The sequence below is a fragment of the Diabrotica virgifera genome, chromosome 10 (assembly GCF_917563875.1).
Source record: "Diabrotica virgifera virgifera chromosome 10, PGI_DIABVI_V3a".
Classification (NCBI taxonomy): domain Eukaryota; kingdom Metazoa; phylum Arthropoda; class Insecta; order Coleoptera; family Chrysomelidae; genus Diabrotica; species Diabrotica virgifera.
Window position 1 is genome coordinate 69588113 of NC_065452.1, and position 19894 is coordinate 69608006.

The 19894-nt window shown below is 31.4% G+C and overlaps 1 protein-coding gene across 3 annotated transcripts in view; it reads right to left on the reverse strand.

The window, feature by feature from the left end:
* LOC114325118 (phospholipase DDHD2) overlaps nucleotides 1–19894 on the reverse strand; it is a 323630-nt gene that overhangs the window by 112036 nt on the left and 191700 nt on the right. Inside the window, exon 1 of one of the 3 annotated variants that reach the window (XM_050663477.1) lies at nucleotides 4934–5040. The exons of the other annotated variants lie outside the window; for them this stretch is intronic. Coding sequence (XP_050519434.1) covers nucleotides 4934–4949 — 16 coding nt within the window. The 5' untranslated portion in view covers nucleotides 4950–5040. Of the gene's footprint in view, nucleotides 1–4933; nucleotides 5041–19894 lie in introns of those variants that run through there. 3 annotated transcript variants of the gene reach the window in all.

Genomic DNA, 19894 nt, shown 5'->3' on the forward strand with positions numbered 1-19894 from the left:
TGTTGGAAAGGTGGTGGAATGGCAGTTCGTTGTAATGGAGAAGAGAAATACTCCATTGTAGAGGTATTCCCACATGTATCTTTATTTGTGGTAGAGCGCGCTTCGCTGGCATTCGTCACTTGCGCCTCTTCTCTCGGTAATCTGCTGTTTTTGACGAAGCTGCGCGACCGAATTCCACTTGAATATCAAAATTTATCTTATATGCTTGGATTTTAAATATATTATTGTAATTTAATTAAACTATACCATCTCTAAAAGTCGTATGATTAAATTGTACCAAAGAGTCAAACTTTGAAATTTTGCAAAAACTACTAATTTTACTCATTTTGTATTATGTTGCGCGACCGGAAGATATGAAACAAATGTATAATAAGTGCATTTATATTGATTTTACATACTTTTAGTAGTTAATTCATGGTACAGGAACGCAATTAAAACCATGTGGCCTGTTAAAAAAATATATTTAAAAAGTAAGGTTTTTCACAATTTTTGCTAACTTCGATGGCATTGCGCGACCGGAAGACAAATTAATAAAAAAATAATAATTTGTGCTTTTTTCAAGTCTATACCAATGGCAACTTTTGCGCACTATAGCGATCTGAAATAAAAAAAGAAAGTTTTTTTCGAACCACCCTATTTTACAGTTTTCTAAGCAACAAATTAGTAAATTGACATTTTAAATCTTTAAATGTGTTTTATCAAATTATTACCTACAAATACGTTCAAAATGCTTTACTGGTAGAAGAAAGTTCTTAAAGTGGTGCATTTTTGCCCTAAAATTGTTAATAAATTAAAAAGTCCACCGAACCCACTGCAGGAAACATAGAGGTCTTGGTTCTTGGGGTCCAGAAAACTCAAAAAACTTGTCAGATACCTGGCACGGTCAAGGCCCCAACAGGGTACTTTTTTACCTTATTTCTCTGGACTAGATGTACAATAGCAGGGAAATTTATAATGAAAAGAGAATATAAGAAGGGTATAGAATCAAAACTCGCTTTCTCCAAAATTTTCATTTAAGCCCTTACAGTTATCACACGAATTTAAGTTCCATATTATAGAATTTGACCATAGAAATTGGTATTACATAATTAACGAACTTCAATTTTCCTCAATAATTAAATAATTAGCTTTTTTGTTAGGAGAAAGCGAGTTTTAAAGCAAACTTTTGGAGAAAGCAAGTTTTGAAACAAATTGGTTTGGAGAAAGTACGTTTTGAAACAAACTCATTTGAAGAAAGCAACTTGAAACAATTTCATGTTTTGAAGATGAAATTTTATGATTGTTTTTTGCTTATATTAATATAATAACAGTAATCAATTACATTGTTTGTAGACAATGGGTAGACTTCGAGTACCCTGAAATTATAATGAAATTATTTAGATGTATCTGGCTATTGTAGCATGTAGCCTGATCTGATAGCTTTGGCGAAGGCTGATTTTTCTGACAACCAAATGATAATAGAAGAATACCTTTGCTTTTCTCTTTCAGTAAGTCATCAAAAGTGCCAGATCGCTACTTGTATACCTATTACTAGGTCATGAGTGAAGCCGTTACTTGTTGGTTTTAAAAAAAGAACTATGCAAATAATTATTATTAAAGTTGATGGCTCATTATAGTAAACAAACACATTGCATTAAACAAATAAATAGAGTGATTAAATCTGAGTGAGTCCCCTCCACACACTTTACAAGCTTCCTATTGGTTGATTGGAGAAAGACGGGTTTCATGCAGAACTGCCATAGGAGAAAGACGGGTTTGATTCAAAATGCTATTTTTAAGATTTAATTTATATTGGATAAACCTAATTTTGAGTCAAACTAGTTCTGGATTCGTATATGGTTCAACAAGCAGATTCAGAAAATATAAACAACTCAATTTCGGCCATGGATGGAGAAAGTGAGTTTTGATTCTATACCCCTCATAAGCAACTAGAATATGCAGAAGAAAAGAAAGCGAAGCTTTAAAAAAACAAGTAGGTACAAGAAATCCTAGAGCATAACAACAGACACGAAAGCACAAAAATCTATAGAAGAATAAAAGAAAGCACACAGTCAATATATTCACACTTAAGAATTCAAGAAAAAGCTTATGAATACGACATAGAACTATATAATGTGTATATAGACTTTAAACAAGCTATTGATAGTGTGAAAAGAAACAAAATGCTGGAAGACACTTGTAGTCTAGGTATACCTAACAAATATATCAGCCTTATAAAAATGACATTGCAGGGTTCAAAATCCGCAGTTATACTAGATGGAGAACTAACTCCCCTATTTGACATCAGTGTGGGATTGAGGCAGGAAGATGCACTATCAACCATGCTTTTCAACCTAGGCAGTCATCAGAATAACCAATGTAACCCGCCATATAAATACCAAAACAGTACAAATTACTGCATATGCAGACATGGAGCTATCATTAGTAGGAGCAAACGACTAATGGAACCGTTCAAAGAAATAATTGATTATGAAGCATAAAAGACAGGGCTTAAAATAAACGAAACAAAAACGAAGTACCTAACCGTCAAAAGAACACCTGACAATAAAAATAACATCGCAGTAGAAAACTATACCATCGAAGGTGTAGATGCCTTCACATACACTGGGGTGCAAAAAAATAGATCCACTTAAAAATTTGGTCATTTTGATGCTCGAATTTCCTAAACCTGTTGTCCGATGTAAGTGATTTTTTTACCACGTTATAGCCTTATTCATTAACAATATCGCTGTAATAATATTGTTTTAGACCGGTAAACTGTCATTGTATACTGGGTGTACGAATCAAACTGTGTTTTTTTCTCAAAGTTCGCATCACCCTGTGGACTATTCTAGCATTTATAAAATACTGAAATTAAAACCCAACTATAGCTTCAGGTTTTATTAACATTCTGTTTTTTGATTCATTCGCTTATGTTGGATAATAAAAAAGTTAGGTACTTTTAACAACTGGCCATGTTTGTCATCAGTAAAGGGTGTTTCTAAATAAGTGCGACAAACTTTAAGGGGTAATTTTACATGAGAAAATAAGGACAGTTTGCTTTATAATATGTCCGCAATCGCTTCGTTTCCGAGATACGGGATGTTCAATTTTTTTTTACAAACTGACGATTTATTTATTGCTTTAAAACCAGTTGAGATATGCAAATCAAATTTGGTGGGTTTTAAGACGTAGTTATTGCACATTTTTTGACATACAATTAAGAATTTAATATTCACCATTGGCGTCCATACAGGTAATATGATCGGTCATAATACCAATTTGTGCGCCAACGGTAAAAATTAAATTCTTAATTGTATGTCAAAAAATGTGCAATAACTACGTCTTAAAACCCACCAAATTTGATTTGCATATCTCAAATGGTTTTAAAGCAATAAATAAATCGTCAGTTTGTAAAAAGAAATTGAACGTATCTCGGAAACGAAGCGTTTGCGGACATATGATTATAAAGCAAACTGTTTTTATTTTCTAATGTAAAATTACCCATTAAAGTTTGTCGCACTTATTTAGAAACACCCTGTACTGATGACGAACATGGCCAGTTGTTAAAGTACCTAACTTTTTTATTATCCAACATAAGCAAATGAATCTAAAAATAGAATGTTAAAAAGACCTGAGGCTATAGTTGGGTTTTAATTTCAGTATTTTATAAATGCTAGAATAGTCCACAGGGTGATGCGAACTTTGAGAAAAAACACAGTTTGATTCGTACACCCAGTATACAACGACAGTTTACCTGTCTAGCAACAATATTATTACAGCGATATTGTTAATAAATAAGGCTATAACATGGTAAAAAATCACTTAAATCGGACAATGGGTTTAGGAAATTCGTGACATCAAATTGACCAAATTTTTAAGTGGATCGATTTTTTTGCACCTGAGTGTATCTGGGCAGAGAAATCAATCAAAAGAATTCCATATAAGTAGTGAAATTAATCTCCAATGGAAATACGTACATACATACTAAGCTAATAAAAGATTGATGACATTGAAATTATTAGATAAAAGAACCAAAATGACTATCTAGTGAACATTAATTAGACCCGTAGTAACCTACGGTTGTGAAACCTGGGTAATGACAAAAAAGATGAAGCCCATGTCAAGAAATTCAAGAGAAAGATACTGAGATAGGTATACGGCTCGGTGCAAGAGGAGGACGGCACATGGAGAATCTGGAAAAAGGACGAAATTAATTAATTAAAAGAAAGGAACGATTTTGTAAGATTTGTGAAAAGTCAAAGCCTGTCACGGCTGGGACACGTCCAGAGACAAAAAGATTCAAAAACATAAAAATGTTCCAATTAAAGCCCATAGGAAGACGAAAGAAAAGAGGACCCAGAACGAGATAGTTGGATAACGTGAAAGACGACCTGAAAACTATGAATGTAAGACAATGGAGAAGAAAGGCACAATAGAGATCTGAATGGAAGGGCATAGCTAAACAGGCAAAGACTCATCTAGGATTATGATGGTAAAAGAAGACGAAGGTGAACAATAAGCCAATTGGGTGCTCTACAACCGGTTTATAATAAGACGGAATTCACAAAAAGAACTTTCCATAACGACTACATCGTTGTCCAATTATTAATTGCTAAATATTAGATATTTGTGGAGCAACTACATTAAAATCTTTAAAATCTAGATTAGATCATTATGAAAATATCTAATATTGATGAAATATATAATATTTACATCCAAGGTCAATAAAAAAAGTTTCATTTGGTATGAAAGTTATGAACTATGATGAATATTATATACTTACATAGAAGGACTTTTACATTATGACATCTCCAGAAACGAAAATATATAAGAAAATATAATAATATGTGACTATAAAAGATTAATTTCATTTGAGAAATATCTCATTCCACTTAACGAAAACCCTCACGAATTCCCTTAACGAAAAAATGCAACAATCATACGTGCTTACCCATTTCTGTCTCCATAACTGTCTACAAATAATTGTAATTGGACTGTATCTAAGTGGATATTTTTAGAGAATATTTTTATAGAACATCAACAACGTTACACGGTCACATGTGTGCGAATTGCTGTACAATATATTTAAACATTGTGTACCCTAATCATAAAACCATAAGTAAACAAAACGTGTTTTTTAGTTTTGTTGATTAGCTGATGGCATGCATACAATAAGAAAATTTACTTAATGGATTACTTCCGACGAAATGATAAAGTTTGATCAAAACAAACTAAAATATTTTAATGATTGTTTTAGTGAAATAAATCACGATTTTCATAGGGAACTGCTTCTTTTTCGTTTTTTTCTGTAGACATGACTGTCTGTTTTTTCAATGGGCCTCATGTATCTAAGTTGTCATTCCATCGTTTTCGTGGTCTTCCCACTGATCGTCTTCCTATAGTCCAGGGCAGTGGCGCACTTAGGGGGGTTTGGGGGTTAAAATCCCTCACAGGGCATATAAAAAATATACAATGAATAGTAGGAAAATGTAACTTTTCTTTCACAAACAATACAAAAAAATTTCGGTGCCCAAGCCAGCCCCCCAGATGAAAATTCTAGGTGCGCCACTGGTCCAGGGTAAAAAAGTTTTTCCATGACACTTCAACAGTCAGGGTACTGAAACGTTTTTTCGTCAGGTAATACCTACCTATAAGAACAAACTGTAACTATTTCCTGCTTAGGATCTGGCGGCCATTTTTATTTATAAACAATTTAGTGTCAAAAACGGCCTTTTTCCTTTTTTTCAAATCAATGGAAAACAGTGAAACTTATGGTTTTTTTAGAATAAACATCTTCGAGAGCATGGAAAAAGCTTTAAAATGGCGTATTATAAAGATTGATATACTTATTTATTGTTAATATAATAGCGAAAAAAGGTCGAAATTGCAAAAAAATTAATTTTGCAATACCTACTGTAAACATTGGTGTACAGCTATGAAATTTTTTTCAAATGAGGGATCTGTGGTGCTTAATATGTGACAAAAATTTCAAAGCGATCCAATTCAATTGTTTAAATTTTATTCAAATTGTTTTTCCCAGAGAGATTTTTTTGCAATAACATAGGTCAGACAAAAATAATGTTAAGCATGAGCTAAACTTTCAAATTGATTAAAAAAAAGTGAATAAAAGATGCATTTATGTATTAGTAATAAATAATTATGCAAAAGTATCGTCAATTTTTCCTTATAAACTTTTTGAATAACTTTCTTGTTATTCTTCATACAAAAAAAATTACATATTATAAAAGCAGGCCTTTTTACACGAATTTTATAATAAAAAAAGTTAGCCTCGGTCAATTAGGGCCAAAGTTAGCAACATTTTGATAAAAATACACAGCTAATTTGTTTATAATAATTAAGGATAAAAAATTGCGCCTTTTCGCTTTCAATGACATGAAGTATTCATAAAAAAATTTTGGTTTGATTTGCACTTCAAGGGAGTCGTCATTAAAGCTTCAAAAATGAAGTATAAACGCGGCCCGCTTGCAACTGACCAAGAAGCATAAAACCCGTGCGACCCAAAATTTAAATATCAATTTCAAAATCCTACAGTTTTTTGTATCTTGGGAACCAACCAATGGATTTTAATGTTTTTTTTTTAATTTGTATGTACTTTTAGCGTCCTTTACAAATATGGACCCAGTTGATTCATACATTATTTAATAAAAAATTTAATTTGTTTAAACAAAAAATTTTTCAAAAAATCTATTATGTTACCGTGTTTTAGGTGCACAACTAACAAGTAATGTTATGTATATATTAATTGATAAAAAATTGTTGTTCTGAAGCTATTTTCTTGTGGCATTTTTATAATCAAGTATATTCAAATGGGAAATAAGCCACAATTTTACCTAAAAATGATTTTATTAACGTTTCGACGCCCAAGTCGGGTGTCGTTGTCAAAATACAAAATAAAATTAAATAAACAAAAATGTTGTTGCTTAGTAAAAAATTCTTCTAATAATTTATTTAATCTGACTCATTTATATCGGCAATTCAGACACGTATTATACATTTTAAAGTAGACGACTTTAAAAATGATATTGCCAATATTGATGAGTTGCGTTCCTGGGACGACTTTACTAAAAGATAGTTCATTCGATTACATGAAATCAATCCCAACTCAAGAATAGCCGCCACAAAAAATCATAGCATGTGATCTGTCTTTAAAAAGACAACCAAATGCAACGGTGGTACTGAAATTCTCGCGTTAGAGATTCCATAGTAAATCACGAGGGAAAACCAGGAAAAACCTCGTGATACTATCCCGACATCGCAAGTATTTGGGTTTACATTTAGTTTACTCTCAAAACTAATACCAAATTCTGACATGTATTTTAAATTTTAAATAATACTAAAATACTAAATATGTACTAACTCGATATGTTACTGATTTACTAATTGTGGTATTTTCTTTCTATTGACTTCCTCCTTTAGTATGGGTAACCACATCCTACTGCATTCTACCGAGGAATTTGCGACACAATTGGTTTCATTTAGCATAATTAGAGCCGCTTCTTTGATTTTTCTCTTTTTACTATCTGCTTCTTTTAGGACTATACTTGAATCTCTCCACTGAACTCTATGTTCATTATCCCATGCGTGTTGACATATTTGAGATCTATCAAATTCTCTATTTTTTATATAAGACTGATGTTCATTTACTCTAACGTCTAATGGTCTTGACGTTTCACCTATATAAAATTGTTCGCATTCACAAGGTATTTTATAAATACAATTCTTTGTTCTTTCTTGTTCACTGTTAGGTTTAGTTTTAGATAGAATAGATCTCAATGTGTTTGTTGTTTTGAATGTTGTTGATATGTTGAATTTATTTCCTATTGTTTTAAGTTTCTCGGATAGTCCTTTTACATATGGTATTGATATTTTCCTCGTATTATTTCTTGTGAATGTTGTAGGATCCCGTTCTAAGTTGTTCTGTTCCATTCGATCCAATCTTGACAATTCTTTATTTATAAACGATATGGGATAATCATTTTTTAATAAAACAGATGTTAACAATTGTTTTTCTTCTAAAAATGAATTTTCGTTAGTGATTTACTATGGAATCTCTAACGTGAGAATTTCAGTACCACCGTTGCATTTGGTTGTCTTTTTAAAGACAGATCACATGCTATGATTTTTTGTGGCGGCTATTCTTGAGTTGGGATTGATTTCATGTAATCGAATGAACTATCTTTTAGTAAAGTCGTCCCAGGAACGCAACTCATCAATATTGGCAATATCATTTTTAAAGTCGTCTACTTTAAAATGTATAATACGTGTCTGAATTGCCGATATAAATGAGTCAGATTAAATAAATTATTAGAAGAATTTTTTACTAAGCAACAACATTTTTGTTTATTTAATATTATTTTGTATTTTGACAACGACACCCGACTTGGGCGTCGAAACGTTAATAAAATCATTTTTAGGTAAAATTGTGGCTTATTTCCCATTTGAATATACTTGATGATAAAAAATTGTAATAAATATGTATAATTTATTATATGAAAAAAGAAAAATTTCAATAAAAATGCGACGTTTACTCTATAAATTTGCTTATAGTTGTAGTAATTTGAATCTTGTAATTGATTGTATAACAAAACTTTTTTTTTAAATTCGTGTAAAAATGATCTGCAAACATTCGTGTAAAAATAATGTGCTTTTTTTTGTGTGAAGTGTGCAACAGTGAACTAACGGTAAAACATTTTTTAATACAGTGTCCCAAATATAACAGTGAACGACGGAAGTATAACATACCCGACTCCCTAAAAGATGCCCTAGAAGAAAATACAGATACTAAAAATATATTTTCGTACCTTAAAAACTGTCAAATACTTCAAAAGATCTAAAACCCATATTGTAACACATACTTATCATTATTAACTTATGTATTTACATTGTTTATATAAATGATTGTTACATTAACCTAAATGCGCTAATGACCCTGCGTGATCGATGCGTTATTATAATAAAAAAAAAACATTTTTTTTATAATAACAAGAAAGTTATTTAAAAGGCTTATAAGGAAAAATTGACGATACTTTTGCATAATTATTTATTGCTAATAAATGCATTTTTTGTTCACTTTTTTAAACCATTTGACACCTGCAGAATGGTTATCCTCCTCAGTCCATAGGTCCAGCCAGCTGGACAATGTTTACTAATTTATTACACGGTGACTATTCGGGTTGGGCATCGCTGCGTCCTACATATATTGCAGCATATTGGACTTCCCATTTATCAGTCGAATTTACTCATTTGAAAAATTCGACAACAGCGCCTACCTCGGTAGTTTGTTGTTACATGTGGTGAAACTTTTTAAGTTATGATGGTGGCTCCACAAAAATACAGTAAGTTGTAGTGTTTTTCTGTACTTTAAAGTATTTATTGTTTTTAATGTATGTTACTTGATGATTGGACGTATTTGTGGTAAATATATATTTGAAAATAGCTACAACTGGACACGTTAGCGGTCCTCTAAACTTTTTGTCCAGCATTTTGGACATTGGGACTTAGTTAGCCAAATATGTTACCATACTCACATTTTTTAAGTTTAATTACAGATAGTAAAAGGATATTGATGTAAAGTTCATTGGAGGCTATTTTGACAGATAACGATTTTTTCGTCAGTGAAGATAGCGATAATGATCAAAGGAAATGGATTTACAGGAATTTAAGCTGTATATTGGAAGGTCACTAGCTCTAGGTGGAAAGCCTGCAAGTGAGAGACAAGCTAGTGCGTCTATTTTAAGAAAAACGGAGACATCTGAAGATGAAGTGCCCATAATTCCTGTAAAAAGATCTACAGTTTTCCAGTTACCGCCTATAGATGTAAGAAAAACCAGTAATGACCATTTTCCAATATGCTCCGTCAGCAATAGAAATTCTTATCGCATTGTCTAAACCTCTTGAATGCACTAAGAAGACGAGATTCTTTTGTACAAAATGCAAAATGTATATGTGTATTTCTCCTGAACCAGAATGTTTTTTCAGTTTCATACTTAAATTATATGAAAGCTAAGTCCTGATGTCCATTATGCTGGACCTGTCATATTATGTCTGTCAAATAATTTTTTTTATAGTTTTTTATAGATTTTCGTTTATTGTTTTCACAAATGAGGAGAGAAAATAGAAGATATTGTTAAAATAATAAAAACTTTTTTCTTGTGGCTCAAGAGGTTATAACATCATTTTTTTCTGACTTATGTTACTGTAAAAAACATTGTATTGTATGGTCTCTGGGAAAAACAATTTGAAAAAAATTTAAACAATTGAATGAATCACTTTTATTACAATTTTATACAATTTGTTCTTATATGTATTACCTGTCGAAAAAACGCTTCAGTACCCTGGCTGTTGAACTGTCACGAACACGGTATATTTTTGCCTTATTACCCTGGCCTACAATTGCCTATTTGTTGCCATCATTGTCCACGTTGCATCTTCGTCGTATATCTGCACATTGTCTTAGCATCGATTTTTCGAAGGGTTTTCATCTCTGATGTTTCTAGAATTCTTTTTGTCCTCTCTGTATCAGGTCTTGTTTCTGCAGCGTATGTCATTAATGGTATGATGACTGTTTTGCTCATTTCTTTTCCGATACATAACTGCATTTATTAAAATCTATTTGTTTAATAAATAAATCCAAAGTTAGTTATAACAAAGTAATGTTAGTAACATTTGTCTTCTTTTTCTTTAGCTTTAGCCGTTGAATCTTTTCGATATAGGCCTCTTTCATTGCTCTCCAGTTTTCTCGATTTTCTTTTTCTTCTTCTTCCTCTTTATAAGCAATTCTGCTTGTTCATTGGCGGATTGATACCTCTATGGAAGGTTGTCACTCCATCTTTTGCGCGGTCGGCCGATATGTCTTCTACCGATTGGTGATTTATGTCTTGCTATTTTGACCACACGTGACTCCCCCATTCTGGTTATGTGGTTATTCCATTCTTTTTTTCTATTTAGTGTCCATTCGTTTATACACTGTACGTTACATTGTCTTCTAATGTCTTCACTCCTCTTTCGATCTCTCAGCGTATTTCCTGTAATTCTTCTCAGTACTCTCATCTCTGCCGTTTCCAGTAGTCTTTGTATTGTGGCTGTATCGGGTCTTGTTTCTGATGCATATGTCATTATTGGTCTTACACTGGCTTTATAAATTCTTGACTTCACCTTAGTGTTAATATGTCGGTTTAGCCATATAGTGTTATTAAGGCATCCTTCCAGTCTATTTGCTTTTTGTACTTGATTTCTCACTTCTTTGTCCAGGTCTCCGTAACTTGACAATGTAATTCCAAGGTATTTTACTTCCTGTAACTTTACTCCTGTACTTCCTGTGGACGTGAATTGTAAATTGTAGAATTCCCTCATCTTCCTTAGTCTCAGCATCCGTATGGCTTGCAAATTGTAGAAGCCTCGGAGGTGTAACCAGAGAAGGTTCCCATTGTTTTCATTCTGGTGGGATGTAGAATAGCATTATGTTGTTTTATATGCCATTAGAGTGAAAACTTAGTCTTTTTGCTAGCAGTTGCCGCTAGGGCATCTATACCATTTCGTTCGTTGCAATCCGGGACTGCACGCTGGGGACTGTTTTGGTTGGATCAGAGAGAGTAGCATATGTGCCTCCTGATGAGAGACTAATAATTTTCGAAACCGGTAGAGGTGCTTGCTGCACTCTCTGATTGGACTAGAATATGGTTCGGCTGTATTTTCGTTTTGCAACGAAATTGAAAATGGTTATTCATTTTTGATTTACATTTACTCTGATTGGAGTACGAAGGGAACCATTCTCGTTGGAACTTTACCGCGCTGAGCAGATGGGACGTGAATTGTAAATTGTAGAATTCCCTCATCTTCCTTAGTCTCAGCATCCGTATGTCTTGCAAATTGTAGAAGCCTCGGAGGTGTAACCAGAGAAGGTTCCCATTGTTTTCATTCTGGTGGGATGTAGAATAGCATTATGTTGTTTTATATGCCATTAGTGAAAACTTAGTCTTTTTATTTTACTTCCATTAATTGTTCAATACTGATACCATCAATTTCTAGTTTGCGTCTGATTGATTCTGTACTGATTGCTATTTTTTTAGTTTTCTGAGATGAAATTGTCATATTGAATTTTTTTGCTCTTATGTTAAATCTGTGGACTTATTTTTGCAGAATATCTTCATCTTGGGCTATCAATATTGCGTCGTCGGCGTAGCAGAGTATTTTTACTTCTTTGTTTCCCATTCTATATCCTCTTCCTTTGTTGACGTTTTTGATTATTTCATCCATGATTAAATTGAAGAGCACAGGACTCAATGAGTTTCCCTGTCTTATTCCGCTGCCTATATCTATAGGTTCTGTAAGTTGTCTATCTATTCTGACTTCCATTTTGTTGTTTTGGTAGATGTTTTCAATAGTTTTTATGATATCTAGGGGGCTTCTCTATTAAACAGAAGATGGATTACATCTTTGAGTCTTACTCTGTCAAATGCTTTCTTCAAGTCAATCAGACATAGAAATACTGGTCTATTATAGGTACTCTAGTGATTTCTCAGTAATCTGCTTTATGACGAATATTGCATCTGTACACGATCTTCCAGTACGAAAACCCTGTTGTTCATCTGCTAAACTTATCCTCTGATTGATTAGGTCTTGTAAAATTTTAGTTGTAAGTTTTACAAAAATTGACATTCATCGTTTTTCCCTATGACCCTTTAAATGTTAATACATGCCAAGTATTTGTTGGAAATTTTTCGCATAACTACGTATAATATGTATAAGTGCGACAACGAGTCACCACATACCATACAGACTACTCCAGGAAAATAAGCAATACGTAGACGATGTTTGGGACACTGAATAAGCAAGGTAGGTGACAACTTTTCTAGTTATTGGCGACCTATAGGAAGAAAACCTACCTGTTTCCTGCCTAGAATTCTTCGCAGTTTTTTAAATTTTTAACAATTTAGTGCAAAAAACGCGACCTTTTCTATTTTTTGCACCTCAAAAAGCTACATAGTTGACATAAAATTACAAAATTTGATTTTTTAGAAAATTGAAAAAGCTTCAAAATGCCGATTTTTGAAAGTTAAAAAGGCAATTTGTTGCTTCGCAAACTGCAAACTAAATGAAAATCGTTATTTGTTAGATAATAATTTGTTAAAACTAACGTAAAACTTTGGTTTTTCACTCAAGTTGGGTATTAGGGTACTTAACAAACCCTCAAAATTTGAGACCAATCTATTAATTAGTTAAGTTATATTTGTTTATCCCAATGACCTTTGTCTTGCAATAATATAAGACAGAAAATAATGAAGATAGGGCAATTCTGCGTATGCCAAATGAAAGTAGAAGAGTGATACCATCAAAATGTATTAAAAAAAGGTAAAAAAAAAAATATTTATTATAGTCAAAAATCCTAATGCCAAATTTTTGAAATTTTGTAGTTTATAAATATTTAGAATAACTTAGTATTTTGCGTAGAAAAAATCTTTTACATATTCGAAAAACTGGCATTTTACACGAATTTTCAAACAAAAAATTTGTATAATAAATTTGTGTAATAAATAATTATTTATTAAGATAATTTATTGATTAAAGTCTACTTTTTCTATGATTAATAATGATAGTAGGTATGATTAAAAAAATAGATTTTTGGGAAAAAATATTTTTTCAAAAATTGTTTAAACAAATTAGACTGTTTATTTCAATTTATAAACAAATTGCATATTTGTAATGTACGTAGAAATTACATATAATATAAAGAATTAAAAAACGATCCATTGAGTAGATCGAGATATAGAAAATTTTAGTAGTTTGAAATTGCTTCTTCGGCATTTGAACACGGTGGATTTGTAGATTCCCCCTAGTCACTATTTGAACAACATTTTTGAAAATTCGTAAAGGGTCCTGTGAAGGTACAACGTTTGTGCAAATTTTTTGACAAAAAATACAAATCCCATTCTTTAACATGGCATCAATAAAGTTCCTTAATTATTATAAACAAATTAGTTGTGAAAAAAAATGGCTAACTTTGCCTCAAGTTGGTCTAGGTCAATTTTTTGTCTGAAAATTCATGCTAAAATACCAGCTTTTCGAATATGTAAAAATATTTTTTCTACAGACAATATTTTTAAAGTTATTCTAAATGTTTATAAACTACAAAATTTCCCGCAGAATTGACCTATCTTCATTATTTTCTGTCTTATGTTTTTGCAAAAGAGGGGTCTCTGGAGCAGAAGAAGAAGAAGAAGAAGAAGAAGAAGAAGAATTTATTCGTCTAGAAATTTACACAATGTATACAACATTGCACAAATTTATCTGACTAGTCAAAAAAATATTATGTTATACACATAATGTATACAAACATTAAAAATTTAGTACATTAAAAATTACATTGAAAAAAAAATTACATTACAAAAAGTACATTGAAAATTTAAAAATTCTTCGATACAGTAAAAATCATGGCTAACTAGAAATGTGTTTAGATTTTGTTCAAAGCATTTAATAGTGCCAAGATGCATCTCATGTGTCACTGACATGTCACTGAACTTATTAAAACATTTGACCTCAATGTAGCTAGGAGCATGCTGTGCGACTCCCAGGCGGGAAAAAGGCTGATGTATGTTATCCTTTACTGTCCTTTAGGCGTGTGTTATGTGGATGTAGATCAAAGTTCCTAAGGAATGTTTGCTCATGTTTTTATATCCCTACATTATTAGTTGTAAAATATACAGGCTAGGAAGAGTTAATATGTTAGCTTTTATACATAGTGGCTTACACGATGTAGTTGGTGATATTTCAAATATAGTTCGTAGTATTTTTTTGAGATATAAAAGCTAAAAGCTCTACTCATATATGGAGATGAGCCCCAAAATATTAAGCAGTACTGAACGGCTGACTGCACCAAGCCATAGTACATTAGTTTTAATATATGGAAGGATACAGTATCCTTTATATTTCTAATTACATAACAACGACTACTTCGTTTCGAGGTTACTTTATCTATGTGATCTTCCCAGCTTAGCAAAATCTCATGAAGCTGGTTTTTGTTATACATATTTAATTTAAGGCCGTTGTCATTGCAATACTTACTAAATTCCTTAGATGCTGCATTGCCCTTGCTAACAAGCTGTTCAAACTAATGATGTGATATAATGAAGCTTGTATCATCTGCATATTCAATAATTTGATTAGGAGTAGTGCAAACTTGGTTGATATCGTTGATAAAAACAATAAAGAAGAGAGGACCAAGTACCGAACCTTGTGGTTCTCCCACAGAAGACTTCATTGAGTCTGATAGTGTACCATATAATATTATTGTTTGCAAACGATTTGACAAACATATCTGGGATAAATAAATAGAATAACTTTTAAAATATTAATGGCTCGCGCTCAAATTTTAAGGGTTTGTTAGGTAGGTATCCAATACCAACTTTGGGTGAAATACCAAAGTTCTACGCTAGTTTTACTAAAAGTTATTAACAAATAACGATTTTCACTTATTTTTTAGTTTGCGTAGCAACAAATTGTCTTTTTAACTTTCAAAAATCGACATTTTGAAGCTTTTTCAATGTTCTAAAAAATTAAATTTTGTAATTTCATGTAAACTATTTAGCTTTTTCAGGTGCAAAAAATCGAAAAGGTCGCGTTTTTTGTACTAAATTGTTAATAATTAAAAGCGGCTCCGAACTCTAGGCAGGAAACAGGTAGATTTTCTTCCTAGAGGTCTACAATAACTAAAAAGTTGTCACCTACCTGGATTATTCAGTGTGCTGAGAAAATCCATATTTCCCTGAACTAGACGTTGTAACAGTCGCGTGGATGCGCATAATTAAGAAACACCGGTAGAATATAATGAAACAAGCCCCGATTACTCGTCAGAAACTTGAAATTGAATGTTTAAACTTCAATTTAGGCACTTGGCAACCTTAAAAATAATAATTTGCATATGCCATATTCAAGCTTCGAATAAGCGTATTTTCGCATTTTTCAGAATTTAAATCGCTTATAATTAAAAAATTATCAACTTTATAGAAAAACGACAGGAGACATTTTTTGTTTAAAATGGCTCAAAATTTCTAAGAAAATATTTTCGGGGGCAAAAAGGTGATCTTTTGAATTTGTTTTTCTGCCCAAAAATTTCGCCCGGTACCCTTCAGATTTGTTTTTGACAAAGGGGACATTTTTGAATAGGAACCCGCAAAGAAACCGAATCAGAAATTTTTTTTCATACGGGAGTGGCCTCACAATATGGACTAACTATATTATTTCTCTATTATTCTAATTAGTCCAGGGTAATAAGGTTTTTTCCATGACACTCGAGCAGCCAGGGTACTGAAGCGTTTTTTCGACAGGTAATACCTATGAGAACAAATTGTAACTATTTCCTGCGTAGGATCTGGCGGCCATTTTTATTTATAAACAATTTAATGTCGAAAAACGGCATTTTTCCGTTTTTTTTTCAAATCAATGGAAAACAGTGTACCTTGTGGTTACATTAGTACAAAAATCTTTGAGAGCATGGAAAAACCTTTAAAATGACGTATTATAAAGTTTGATACACTAATTTATTGTTAATATATTTGAGAAAAAAGGTCTAAATTTCAAAAAAATTAATTTTGCAATACCTATTGTAAAAATTAGTGTACAACTTTAAAATTTTTGTCAAATGAGGGTTCATTAGTGCTTAACATGTGACAACAATTTCGAAGCGATTCATTCAATTGTTTATATTTTATTCAAATTGTTTATCCCAGAGAGCTTTTTTTTTGCAACAACATAAGTCAGAAAAACAGAATGTTAGAACCACTCTGCAGGTGTCAAATGTAAGAACATAAGCTAAACCTTCAAACCTGTTTAAAAAATGTTAATAAAGAGTGCATTTATTAGTAATAAATAATTATGCAAAAGTCTCGTCAATTTTTCCTTATAAACAATTTGAATAACTTTCTTGTTATGGCCGGTACAAACATTTTTTTTGCACATTGTAAAAGATGGCATTTTTATACGAACATAGAAAAAAATAAGTGAGCCTAGGTCAAATTAGGGCCAAAGTTAGCAACATTTTTTTAAAAATCCACAGCTAATTTATTTATGATAAATAAGAATCCAAAATAGCGCTCTTCCATTTTAAAAGACACGAAGTATTCAGAAAAATTTTTGGATTTATTTGCTCTTTAAGGGAGTCGTCAATAAAGCTTCAAAAATGAAGTACAAACGCGACCTGCTTGCTACCGACGAAGTAGAAGCATAAAATCCGTGCGACCTAAAATTGAATATCAACTTCAAAATCCTACAATTTTTTGTAACTTGGGAACCAACCAATGGATTTTAATGTTTTTTTTAATTTGTATGTACTTTTAGCGTACTTTACAAATATGGAGTCTGTTGATTTATAAATTATTTAATAAACAATTTAATTTGTTTACCTAAAAAAAAATTTTTTTTTAAATATTTTTTTTATTGTATTTTAGGTGAACAACTACAATGTTATGTATGTAATAATTGATAAGAAATTGTAATAAATATATTATTACTACACTCACCGGCACAAAATTCGGCCACCCAAAATTTTTGATTAAGTTGAATAGTTTATAACTTTATTATTTGTGCTCCGATTTTTAAGATTCTTGCACCAATTTGTAGATACATATATTGATATCGTTTCGTTTTTTTCCGGTAACAAAAAAAATTTGTTTGCATGGCATTATACAGGGGTGAATGGAAGCGTTGTATTTTCTACTAACTTTAAAAAATTCTGTGGAAAAACGGAAGGGCTCGTTTTGTGTCATAGTCCTGTCATATTATCCCAGAGACATCACTAAAATTTTGTTTTTTGGATTATCCGAATATCTCTTTTCTTGTAAGAGCTGTATCATTTTTTGTAAGTAAAACACTGATTGACTCATAAAATAGAGGTTGGATTGATAAGATTAGAATGGCCCGCATGCAGCCCAGATCTCAATCCTGTTAACATTTATGGGATGAATTAAAAAGAGCTATTCGCCGTTATCCCAGGCCTCCAGAAAATTTGGTACAGTTATGGCCTTGGTAGAGGAATATAGGACTATTCCCCAGGCAATATTAACACACCTTTATTCGATGCCAAACAGATTGCGAGAAGTCGTTGCTGGAAGAGATGGACATATTCACTATTGAATTGTTTCGTTTTGTTGTTAATTTTGTTTTGTTTTTTTTTTAGTTTAGTGCGCTTGATATGTTTAATTAAATAAACCTTCAAAGCAGTGTTTTTATTTACGACTCTTACAAGAAAAGAAATATTCGGATACTTCAAAAATTAGCTTATAAATAGATGTTTACATGTACTTTTTACAAAAAAGTAAAAAATGTCTCCACTTAATAGTAGCTGTTGTACATACTTTCCAAATGAGTTCTTCTCACATGGAATGTTTTTTAATAGAAAATTCGTATAAATAGTTACTCTATAGGTACATTTTAAAAAATCTTCTTAAATTTGTAATTGAAAAAAACTTTATATTTTTTATTCATATAAATATAAAATCTAAGACATAAAAATGATTTGATAAACAATGAATCACAAAATTCAAATTACTGCAACTGTAAGCAAACTTATAGAGTAAAAGTCGCACTTTTATAGAAATTTTTCTTTTATTATACAGTGAGCACGTAAAGGTTAGAATAAATTCGTTTTCTCGAGAATGGAGATTTTGATAAAAAATCCCAAAACAGGTCAATTTTTATTTTTAAATTACGACTTATTGGCATATATATCATACTAGTGACGTCACCCATCTGGGCGTGATGACGTCATCGATGATTTTTTTAAATTAAAATAGGGGTCTTGTGGTAGCTCATTTGAAAGATAATTAAATTCTCTATCCAGTAATATAAACATTAACATAATTATTTATACAGGGTGTCCAAAAAAATTTTTTTGAATTAAATTTATTGACAAAAAGAAGAATGTGTGTAATTTATTTAATTCAAAATACATTTTACGTAAATTCAACATTAAAGCCGTCGCCCACCAGCCTCGTGACAGTTTGAACATTTAATTTAAGCGAAAAGCAATGATTATTTTTCAAATAAACATTTTTTTCAGTTTTCTGAGAGCAGTAAAATGTATTTTGAATGAAATAAATTACATACATTCTTCTTTTTATGTCAATTAATTTAATCCAAAAAAATTTTTTTTGGATACCCTGTATAAATAATTATGTTAATGTTTATATTACTGAATAGAGAATTGAATTACCTTTCAAATGAGCTATCACGACCCCTATTCTCATTTAAAAAAATCATCGATGACGTCATCACGCCCAGATGAGTGACAACACTAGTATGATATACATGCCAAAAAGTCCTAATTTAAAAATAAAAATTGATCTGTTTCGGGATTTTTTTCTAAAATCATCCATTCTCGAGAAAATGAATTTATTCCAACCTTTACGTGCTCACTATATATATTGATGTGATCTTGATTATTGATATGAGATGATAATTTTATATGTCATTTAATTTAATCAATGCATTACTAATAATCTAATTAATTTACCAGATCACATATCAATATGTTTTTAATCTCAGGGCTATTTATAAATTAATTACTTACATACGTGGCTTCTAAGTATTTCTTAATGGTTCCTAATCGGGATAGGAAAGAAAAGAGTAAAATAATAACACATATGGGTTACAATTGTAATCAAAATATTGTTTATTTTATTTAAATGGCACTCACTGCTTAATATTGGCTATATCTTATTATTCTTAAACATAATATTTACACATGGGAATCTTATTTCCTTTTGATTTCCAATTGAAAGTTTTTATTAACATTTAACTATTATGATTTATTAGCAACAATTCTATTTAAGTTTGATGAAGCTTTTCTGATATTATTGATTATGTTTCTTCTATTTTAAATGTGGTATTTACTACGAAA